This window comes from Saccopteryx bilineata, chromosome 2 (assembly GCF_036850765.1).
Source record: "Saccopteryx bilineata isolate mSacBil1 chromosome 2, mSacBil1_pri_phased_curated, whole genome shotgun sequence".
NCBI lineage: Eukaryota > Metazoa > Chordata > Mammalia > Chiroptera > Emballonuridae > Saccopteryx > Saccopteryx bilineata.
In genome coordinates, this window is record NC_089491.1 from 290,811,466 (window position 1) to 290,822,612 (window position 11,147).

Genomic DNA, 11,147 nt, shown 5'->3' on the forward strand with positions numbered 1-11,147 from the left:
AGTAGCATCACAGTAGGCATGGCTGTCAGGAAATCATTCCCCCCTTGGTGCAATCTTAGTAGTTTTGTATCATTAGTTCGTATGAGCTGTAGAATTAACCTCTGTTTGCTCTGTAGGCAGAAGGTGAAGCTGTTCACTGCTCATAACAACATGACCAACTATGCCACGGTCTGGGCATCCAAAACAAACCTGGAGCAGCGGAAAGGACGAGCCGGCCGCGTACGCCCTGGGTTCTGCTTCCACCTCTGCAGTCGAGCTCGTTTCGAGAGGTGTGAGACCAGTTATAGAATAAAGAGTGAAGGTTTTCTTTATACACCTCTTTTCTCTCTCTCCTTCCTCTCTGGGTGAACTCTGCATAAATACCTGCAGTTAAACATAGAACATAGTGGAGGAAACTTAGCAAGATTGAATAAAGAATGAGAAGAAATCAGAAATTGTTGATGGTGACTTGTTTTATACCATTTACTATTTACTAATAAGCTTTTAAGAGAATAGATTTCTTTTGGGTCCACATAGCTTTATCACTTTGGTATTACTGATATTTATGGAATAAGTAACTTTTTAGAAAATGTTAATCTGTATTTATAGAATATTTCTATTTTTTTCAGCATATCACCTGTGTCATGATCCTCCTCGTTTTTAAGAAATAGAGGCCATTATTTAGATAAGGAAAATGTTCGTATCAGCCCCGCATCCCCACAAAAGGCCTTGCTACCATTTTTAGCCCGTATTTGTCAGCAGGAGGGAATTGAAGACATAGGTGGAAGTAATAACATTAGGGATTTGTGGTAATTGTTTCGTTCTCCTTCACTCAAAGTGAAAATGTTGCCAACCTGTAAGTGTAGTCATAAACCCCTACCCAACCAGTTAAGAGGGTCTTGTCCAAAGAGTTTTTGCAGTAAAATTAAGATGTTCTTCGAGAATTATAAAAGGATAAAGGAAGGGCAGCTCTGTGTTCTTGGTTATCTTTGCAAATGTTTTAAACAAATGTGTGGCTTTGAAAGGGAGGATAGTTATTTTATGCTTGTTTTCTTAGACTTGAAACCCACATGACACCAGAGATGTTCCGAACCCCATTACATGAAATTGCTTTGAGCATAAAACTTCTACGTCTAGGAGCAATTGGCCAGTTTTTGGCCAAGGCAATTGAACCTCCACCTTTGGATGCTGTGATTGAAGCCGAGCACACACTCAGAGGTACTACAAAAACAGACCTACCTAGCACACGTGAATTAGGTCTGTCTTGTTCTGGCAGTCAACACTTAACAGTGAATCAGGAAGGAGACAGTCCACAGGGCTCTCATGCTAATGCTTCCAGTGCTGTCTCATGTACTTAGTATTAAAAATTAGGGCTGTAAAATTAGCAACATGAGGTAAGAAAGAACTAATGTCTTATTTTCAGGAAAAAAAACTGAGAAAAGGCAGGGTGTCATCTCCTAATTTAATCAGAACATGAATTACTCATGATCTAGTATTCTGTGTATACCTTAGAGCATTTGTTTTTTCCTAATCACACTTAAGATTGAAGCCATGTAGTTTAGTGAGGGAAAATAAGGTTATTGGAACCAGTAGATCTGATTTTGAATTTTGAATCTAGTACTCATGTGCTGCGTGAACTTCAGACTTGCTCTCAAGATAACATTTCTTAAAATTATCAACAGGTGATAACACCCTTGCTATGGCACATAGGTACTTATGCTGCTAATAATATTTATTACTGTATTTACAGACCTCATGGACTGTATTCAGCTTTATAACCTGCAAGGCACAATTTTAGTACTTCTTCATATTAAGTGCTCAGAATTTGGTTTTCTGTTTCTGAGTGAAAACAGTTGGCTATGGCCATAGCCCTGGCAATTGGCTTGACAAATCATGAAACTTAAGTGTACTGTCCTAACTTTAATCTATAAAGAAATGTGTCATCTCTGCCTAGGATAAAGGGATGTTTGTGACTGTTTCTGCTCACAAAAGAAATTTCTTCCCACAGAGCTTGATGCATTAGATATCAATGATGAGTTAACTCCTCTGGGACGAATCCTGGCTAAACTCCCCATTGAGCCTCGTTTTGGCAAAATGATGATAATGGGGTGTATTTTCTAGTAAGTGCTTTGTTTTATTGCTGATAATTAAATGGTAAGATAGTTTCAGAATCTTAGTCCTCTCCCTATAAGAAAGGATAGGCTCAGAGAAGAAAAAAGGAAATATTTTTCAGTGGGGAAGTGGCTACTGGAAGAAGTGTGAAATGGGAAGAACGGCAGTTCCAGGAGATAGACACGCTGAGGCCATCTTGGGGTGGGGGGAGCTCCAAGTCTCAGGAAGGCTGCTCCAAGCTCCCAGGAGCTCGGTTAAGTAGCTATCCCTGGAAGAGAAATGGCGTTAGGAAAATGTATATTTTATCAGAAAGTTTTGTTTGAAGATTGAGAGATTAGTGAGATGGGGAAGAGAGGATAGGAAAGGAAAATTAGACTGCTTGGTTATAATTTATAATAAATACGCATTCATTAATATCAGAGCTCATCATCTTTACCCTTTCTGCTTTGGGAGAGAGCAGCTGTCAAGGTCTTTGTTCAGCCCCTTTTGGTGCGAATAAAGCAGCACCATAGCCAGTAACCTTGCTGAGCACAGCTGCTGGAGTGAGGGTGTGGTGACAGGATCTTCCTGCCTCTGTTTCAGTGTGGGCGATGCCGTGTGCACCATCTCAGCTGCCACCTGCTTTCCCGAGCCTTTCATCAATGAAGGAAAGCGACTGGGCTACATCCATCGCAATTTTGCTGGAAACAGATTTTCTGACCACGTGGCCCTCTTATCAGTATTTCAAGCGTGGGATGATGCTAGGTATGGGTTTGAAAGAGGACAGTTTAAGATTTGGGTGAACTGTCTCCAGTTTCTAATCTGGCTCTATTTCTCTGGGCTCTGAGAATGACTCTCATCATCCCTGTCTACTTTAGAATGGGTGGAGAAGAAGCCGAGATACGTTTTTGTGAGCACAAAAGACTCAATATGGCTACACTGAGAATGACCTGGGAAGCCAAAGTTCAGCTCAAAGAGATTCTTATCAATTCTGGATTTCCAAAAGGTAAGGCTCTTACAGTCTTAAAACTTTTATTTGTTTTTTGGGGGTTTTTTTGTGGCAGAGACTGAGTCAGAGGGACAGTTAGGGACAGAGAAACAGGAAGGGGGAGAGATGAAAAACCTCAACTTTTTGTTGTGGCTCCTTAGTTCATTGATTGATTTCTCATATGTGCCTTGTCTGTGGGGCTACAGTAGACTGAGTGACCCCTTTCTCGAGCCAGCGACCTTGGGCTTAAGCTGGTGAGCCTTGCTCAAACCAGATGAGCCCGCACTCAAACTGGCCACCTCAGGGTCTCGAACCTGGGTCCTCCACATCCCAGTCCAACACTATGCACTGCGCCACCTCCTGGTTAGGCTTAAAACATTTCTGAAGGGACTTTTGTGTGGTACCCCCATTGACAATGCCATCTATCTTTGCTTCAGACTTTGACCCAGTGCTTTTTCTGTGTTCCCGGCTATTCTTGGAACTGTGCTAGGGATCAGTTTTTCACATTCTCTCATTTACAAAAGCAAGCAAAAGGCTGTGGTACTCACATTATAATGTAGAGATAGATGATAATAGATGATTTAAAATTGTGCTACTTTGGGATTTTTTTAAAAGAGCACTGGTCTAGCTTTCAGTCCTCTGGAATAAGCTGTTCAATAACCTCAAATAGTCTATGAAGTGATTTTATCAGTCTGCCCTTGTGTTTATTTTTGACATGAAGTAAACAACCATGCTACATGTTAAGTGGCTTTAATGAAGGTTTTTAGTGTGTGGACAGTCACGGAAGATGTTAGAATATATGAAGTAAAAACAGGAATCCAGCTGTTTATATCTTCATGTGAACTTGAGCTCTTGTGCTTTTCTTCTTTAACTAGATATAATAGACAAGTTGTTCCCCATACCGTTGAGAACTGGAACATAGAACCACAAGTAGGACCTGTTAGAGAAGGCAGGATGGCAAGTTTTAAAAGGATACGAACGACACTAAACAAGATAGTTCTCGTATGTTGTAAACTGACTAAATTGGTAATTTTTATTGAAATCGGAGGAAAAGGGAAGAGCATTTTTTATGATAGAATTTTCACAACATTCATGAGATGCAGATATGATTACCACATGTTATCAATGAGGAAACTGACATAGATGTTTCAGCTCCTTGTTCAAACTCATTTAGTTAGAAGGTTTTCCAGGCCAGAATTCAGGTTTGTCTAGAGCCCAGATGGCTAGTGGGCTGGAGGGACCAGGTTGACCAGCACTGCAAAAGTGGGTGGCTTATATAAAAAGGTTCTCCATCACGGGTCTAGAGCAAACTTATATCCATGCTGCTTGCACTTCGCAGTCATACTTTCCCAATAGGAGGAAGTCCCAGGGTGTGGTCTGAGGGGAGGAACATCTGCGTCGTTCCCTGGACTCCCCTCAGATGGCCTCTGTGTCCTTCTGAGAAGGAGACTGTGTTAACATCAGAAGTACTTTGGTCCTGTCACTCTGACTCTTATTCTGAAAACGGATAATTAATAGGGTTTTTTCTTTCTTTAAGTAATTTCTCCTTATGTTATGATTGAGTCTGTAAGAACATACTGGCATTTTAGCTCTCTTATTATGGAAACTCAGCAGAATTTCTTGTTGAACTTAATCTGGGTGTAAGAATTTTGAGGAGCAAGGAGGAAGTGAGGCAGATTATTTGAAAAAAGAGGATGGAGGAGAAGTCCATTCTAATTCTCTTAAATAGTTTGCATGTACTGTTTGGAATACCTAAATATCTGATTTTTTTTTCTTTACCCTATTCCTCTTGACAGCTTGTTTGTTGACACAAGTGTTTACTAACACCGGACCAGATAATAACTTGGATGTTGTTATCTCTCTTCTGGCCTTTGGGGTGTACCCCAACGTATGCTATCATAAGGAAAAGAGAAAGATTCTCACCACTGAAGGGCGTAACGCACTTATCCACAAGTCATCTGTTAACTGTCCTTTCAGCAGCCAAGACATGAAGTACCCATCTCCCTTCTTTGTATTTGGTGAAAAGGTAAGAAAAGATTAGTTTAGAAGAGTTTAGGTTGAAAATTCAAATTGTCCATACTTACTAATATGCAGTGGGAACATGAGTTTTGAAATTCAAAGCATCACTCATTATTATATAGCTGCTGGTTGACAGTGGAATGTCAACTCTTACCTCTTGCCTCTTTGTCTATCTGCAGATTCGAACCCGGGCCATCTCTGCTAAAGGCATGACCTTAGTCACCCCACTGCAGCTGCTGCTCTTTGCCTCCAAGAAAGTCCAGTCCGATGGGCAGCTTATGGTTGTTGATGACTGGTATGGATTTTCAGATAAGGGCTCCAAAGTGAGGTCTGAGAATTGAGATAAAATTTAGCTGTCAATCTAACTTAATTTGTAAAACATGGCAGAATTTGGTGGCACAAATGAGATGCTTCCAACTTGGTCATTCTCTTCCTTCCCTTTGATTTGTACTCGGTAGTAAGTTTTAAATCGACTGCACCAATAAGAGCAAATGTGTCCTATAGGCATCTGTCAACATGAGTACTCTACCAGGGAATTAGCATCACACTGGAGCCTGGGTACCTCTTTCATGTACTCCTGTATTTTGGTTAGAGATGAAGGGTAAGCATATAGTAAGCACTTGGCAAAAATGAAATAGAACTTAATGAACAGTTATTAGGCTCAGCCATATTCTTGAAAACACCAGTATCAACAACCTGAACTCTTAGTCTTTAATTGGAGGCTGAGTGATCTGTATTGCTAATGGGATTGTGCTTGATAAGCTTTGTGGTTGACAACTCCTGCCAACCCCCTGCGGTGAATTTGATGAATTTTCAGACGTTACTGTTTCTCTTCGTGTCTGTGCTTGCCTATGTCACAGGGGGATGCAATATGGTATTTGAAAGTATTGGTACTTGGTAAGAAGTTAAATTTATTCCATCACTTTACATGTGTGAAGTTGAGTGATAATCATCTTTTTCTATGTATTTCTTCTCATTGTTTAAATCATTTTTCTCTTTTAGGATCAGGCTGCAGATGTCTCATGAAGCAGCTGCCTGCATCACTGCTCTCCGGGCAGCCATGGAGGCGCTGGTTGTTGAGGTAACCAAACAGCCTGAAATTATCAGCCAGCTGGACCCCGTGAATGAACGGATGCTGAACATGATCCGCCAGATCTCTAGGCCCTCGGCTGCTGGCATCAGCCTTATGATAGGCACTGCACGGTGAGTACACAGTAACTTCTGTTCCGGGTAAGCAGAGAGTAGTGATCTTACAATGGCCTCAAATTCCCAGTTTGTTGGTAGAAGCCTTGTTATTTAAAATTCTAGATATACACTGAATATGGCATTTAATTCTTGATTACCACACTGAAAATAAGGCTATTTACTTGTGTCTGTGTTAATAATCTTTTAAATCAGTACATGTTAGAGATTGTGGGGCCCTTAAAGTGCATACAGGCATATTGTTGCTTTGGTTTCAGACCGCAGTACAGCGAGTCCCATGGATTTTTGGTTTCCCGATGCATATAAATGTTATGTTTACAGTAAAGGTGGGCTTACAGTTGTAGGGAAGATAACACAGTAATTAACAAATAATAATACAAAATTAAACTGTTACTTGCATACTCAACTGTAAACCTACTTTTGCCTCACCCTGTATACTGTATGTAGTCTGTTGAGTGTGCAATAGCATTATGTGAGTTTATCTAGGGAAATAGAAAAACATGAATATCTTAAGTGTGTAATTTTTTTTAAATTCTTAAATGTTTTATTTGCTTTTTTTCCACCTTTTAATTAATTTTTTGCCCACAACTTTTGAAAATAGCTGATATCTGCAGAAAAAGTGAGCATCTAAATAATTTATTAACTTAGGTTCACTGATTAGTCAGATTTTTGTGACACATGATTTCATGTATACATATTACATACACGCTGACTTTTTTTGCTAAATCATTTGTGACTGAGTTGCAGCCATTGTCACATTTTACATCAATATAATCCATATATCTTTTAAGAACATAGCAACAATAACGTGGTCACACCCCAGAAATTTAAGTTATAGTAACACTAATGTACAAGCTAACTAAAACTAAAATACTTCTAGTTATAAGCTGTTATAATTTTAACGTATAAAACTCTGTGCTTTATGGGTTCTGGTTTCTCATTTTGGCTATAACTGAGTATTTTAAAAATTTATTACTTAAACACAGTAGTTAGTATGTGCCAAGCACTGCGCTGAGTGCTTTCCTGATTTTACCTTGTTAGTATTTGATCTACCTATGGTGTACATAAGTCATTATTTCCTGTAATATATGCATAAAGAAACTAGGCACAGAGAAGTAAAAAATCCAAGGTTGTGCAACTAGTGAATGGTAAAGCTGAGTTCAAAGGCAGTATGGCTCCTGAAAACAGTGCTTTCATTTATGATGCTATATAGGTGACCCTTGAACAATAATATGGGCTTAAACTGCATGGGTCCTCTTATAACGTGGGGTTTTTCCAAATGAATATATAGTCAGCCCTCCATATCCCTGGGTTTCATATCCAAGGATTCAATCAACTGCTGATTGGAAACCGTATATCTGATCTACAGTTGAGAATACACACATTCAGAGAGCTGGTTGGGTGCATTGTTGTGCACCATTTTATGTAAGGGACTTGAGCATCTGTGGATTTGGATTTCTGAGGGGGAGGGGGTCCTGGAACAAATGCCCCACAGATACTAAGGGAAAGCTGAAGTTGTTTTTTTGTTTTGTTTTGTTTAATTTTAATGGGGTGACATTGATAAATCAGGGTACATATGTTCAGAGAACATCTCTAGGTTATTTTAACATTCGATTATGCTGCATTCCTATCACCCAAAGTCCAATTGTCTTCCATCACCTTCTAACTGGTTTTCTTTGTGCCCCTCCCCTCCCCTAACCCCCTCCCTCTCCTCCTCCCCACCCTGTAACCCTCACACTCTTGTCCTTGTCTCTGAGTCTCATTTTTATGTCCCACCTATGTATGGAATCTCATAGTTCTTAGTTTTTTCGGATTTACTTATTTCGCTCAGTATAATGTTATCAAGGTCCATCCATGTTGTTGTAAATGATCCGATGTCATCATTTCTTATGGCTGAGTAGTATTCCATAGTATATATGCACCAAAGCTTTTTAATCCACTCATCCACTGACACTTGGGCTGTTTCCAGATCTTTGCTATTGTGAACAATGCTGCCATAAACATGGGGCTCTATTCCCTTTATGCATTATATTTTCAAATATGACTAAATGTTTATGTTTTGTGACTAGTTTAGAAGTATTAAGGGTGCTTTGTTAAAAAGGTGGCTTTGTGCTTTCTGTAGGTATGGAGATGGTCCACGTCCTCCCAAGATGGCCCGATATGACAATGGAGGCGGCTATAGAAGGGGAGGCTCTAGTTATGGCAGTGGCGGTTATGGCAGCGGAGGCTACGGAGGTGGTGGAGGCTACGGAGGTGGCGGAGGCTATGGAGGTGGCGGAGGCTATGGTGGCGGCCCCAGCTCCTATCGGGGAGGCTATGGTGGAGGTGGTGGTGGCGGGGGTTATAGAGGAGGTTCCCCAGGTGGCTACAGAGGCGGTGGAGGAGGAGACTTCAGAGGGTCCAGTGGAGGGGGCTACAGAGGATCAGGGGGATTCCAGCGAGGAGGTGGCAGAGGGGGCTTTGGGGGTGGCTACTTTGGGCAAGGAAGAGGGGGTGGTGGCTATTGAAGCTTGGCTGTGTTGAGGCCAGTTCATAGACAGTAAGCAAAAAATGCATGCTCCGTATTTTCCCAAGTTGTTTATTTGTTGTTAATAAGTAAACCCATTTTTCACCTAGCCTTTGGCTCATAGTTTAAGAAAACCAAGCATAGATAGATACATTAGTGGTTTTGTTTGTATTATGTAAAATATAACGATCTGTCGTAAAAGTACCCCAGTTTTGTTTTTTTTTCTTTTTAGTTTAATACAATAGAAAATAAAGTAGTACACTAAATATAGACAGTGTAGTTATTGAGTCTACACAGAATAATTTTACAATGCTAGTTACATCTGTTATTTTAAAACCTCAGAGGAAAAACTGTACTGTTCAAAAGTATACCAAGTGATAATGTTTATAGTAGAATAATTAGCCTTGGAATGGAATTGTTATTCTTGTAATAAATACTGGCTAGTACACAGTTCACATGGATCTTTGCATCTGAATAAGACTTTTGATGTAGGGCTGAACATTTTGGCTTTTTCTCATGCTTTGTTTTTGAAAAATCTAAGGTCAAGTTCAGCTTTCTCATTTCTAAGTTTGTTTCCGGTGTAAAACTTAATTTAAAATTAATTTTAATTACAATTAAAAATTAACCCATAAACCTCGTGAATAAAGTTTATATTATTTAGGCAAAGAATTAAGGAAAATTTCACCAATGCATAAAGTTTGTATATTTGACAATAAACTGCCTACATTAACATACAAATATCTCAAGGGGTATTTGTTAGCTAGTTTATTTTAGTAGAGATGTGTATACAACATTTATAATACCTTACAGTCTTAAGTGTATCACGTGACCGAGACAAGCATCAAGAGTAAGTCTTAGATGGATGTAACAGGGAATCTGGTCATTTTTAAAAAATAAAACATCGTTCAGACTTAAATATAAATAAAACGGAAATAATTTATTTATTCTTTCTCTGTGGACTGGTACCAAATGGCCCACAAACTGGTACCAGTCCATGGCCTGGGGGTTGGGGACCACTGCTTTAGATCACTTTCAGGAATTACAGTTGATGAGCCAATTGCTCCAATCTATTTACCGACTCAAATCTATCTCCAACTGAGATTTTCTTTCTGAGCATCGGACTGCTACTGAAGTGGTCTAAACAGCTGCTTACTGGACAAACATTTCTGCTTAGCTGTCCTATTGAAATTGGGGGAAAAAAATACAGTTGACCCTTGAGTAACACAGGTCAGGAATGCCAACCCCTCACACATAGAAATTTTACTTAAAATTTCAGTTGTCTCAGTATCCACGGGGAATTGGTTCTATGACACCCTCCTAGAAGAATGCTAGCATTTCCATCCTCTGACTAATGAAATGTTCTTAGAACTCCTGGATGGTGTGTCTCACTTGAGTCTTCTGCATAGGCAGAGACTCGTTATGAGCATTCTTTTTAACTATTGAGTAGTTATTAGTGGCAATGCACAGTATAGCACAGGATGTAATGGTTACTCAGACCCAGATGAGTGCACAAATGAGATGACAGAAATGTGGAACCATCTCCATTAGGTACTAAGTTTGAATTTCTTTTAAATGTACACAAGCTATGCATTGTATATCTGGTCTTGGTGGAGTAAACTTATTAAATTCCACTTGAGTAGTAGAATTAGGATTTCTTTTCCCTTAACCTGGAAAAGTGGTTAAGGTAAGCAATGACCAGAATAGTCCCCCTCACCCCCAGTAAGATGTCCACATCCTAATCCCTGGAACCTGTGAATTACCAATTTTATGTGACACAAAGAACTTCACAGATGTGATTCAAGTTAAGGATCTTGAGCCTGACCAAGTGGTGGCACAGGGGATAGAGCATTGGCCTGGGATGCAGAAGACCCAGGTTCAAAACCCTGAGGTTGTAGGTTTGAGTGCGGGCTCATGCAGCTTGATCATGGGACCATAGACATGACCCCATGGTTGCTGGCTTAAGCCCAAGGTCACTGGCCTGAACAAGGGGTCACTGGCTCTGCTGGGACCCCCCATCCCCCAGTCAAGGCACGTATGAGAAAACAGTCAGTGAACAACTAAGGTGCCACAACTATGACTTGATACCTCTTTCATTGCTCTCCCTGTCTGCTCCCCCAATCCCCCCTCCCCAACACACACTAAAATAAAGTTAAGGACCTTGAGATGGGGAAATTATCCTGGATGGTCCGGGTGGGTTCAATCTAACTGTATAAGTAGAAGAGGGAGACAAATAGGTCAGGGAGATGAGACTGAATAGCTGGCAGGGAAATCAAAGCACGAAAGGGACTCAACCCATTGTTGCTGGCATTGGAGCTGGTAAAAGGGGGCCAAAACCCAGGGGATGCAGTTGGCCACTGGAGG

At 40.3% G+C, this 11,147-nt stretch overlaps 1 protein-coding gene across 3 annotated transcripts in view; it reads left to right on the forward strand.

Moving 5' to 3' along the window:
* DHX9 (DExH-box helicase 9) overlaps positions 1-9,239 on the forward strand; it is a 43,771-nt gene extending 34,532 nt beyond the window's left edge. For all 3 annotated transcript variants that reach the window (XM_066261305.1, XM_066261306.1, XM_066261308.1), the window contains 9 exons: positions 117-269; positions 1,037-1,197; positions 1,988-2,099; positions 2,674-2,835; positions 2,949-3,076; positions 4,855-5,084; positions 5,257-5,372; positions 6,080-6,280; positions 8,403-9,239. In XM_066261305.1, coding sequence (XP_066117402.1) covers positions 117-269; positions 1,037-1,197; positions 1,988-2,099; positions 2,674-2,835; positions 2,949-3,076; positions 4,855-5,084; positions 5,257-5,372; positions 6,080-6,280; positions 8,403-8,787 — 1,648 coding nt within the window. In that variant the 3' untranslated portion in view covers positions 8,788-9,239. The remainder of the gene's footprint in view (positions 1-116; positions 270-1,036; positions 1,198-1,987; positions 2,100-2,673; positions 2,836-2,948; positions 3,077-4,854; positions 5,085-5,256; positions 5,373-6,079; positions 6,281-8,402) is intronic.
* Positions 9,240-11,147: the final 1,908 nt, after the last annotated feature.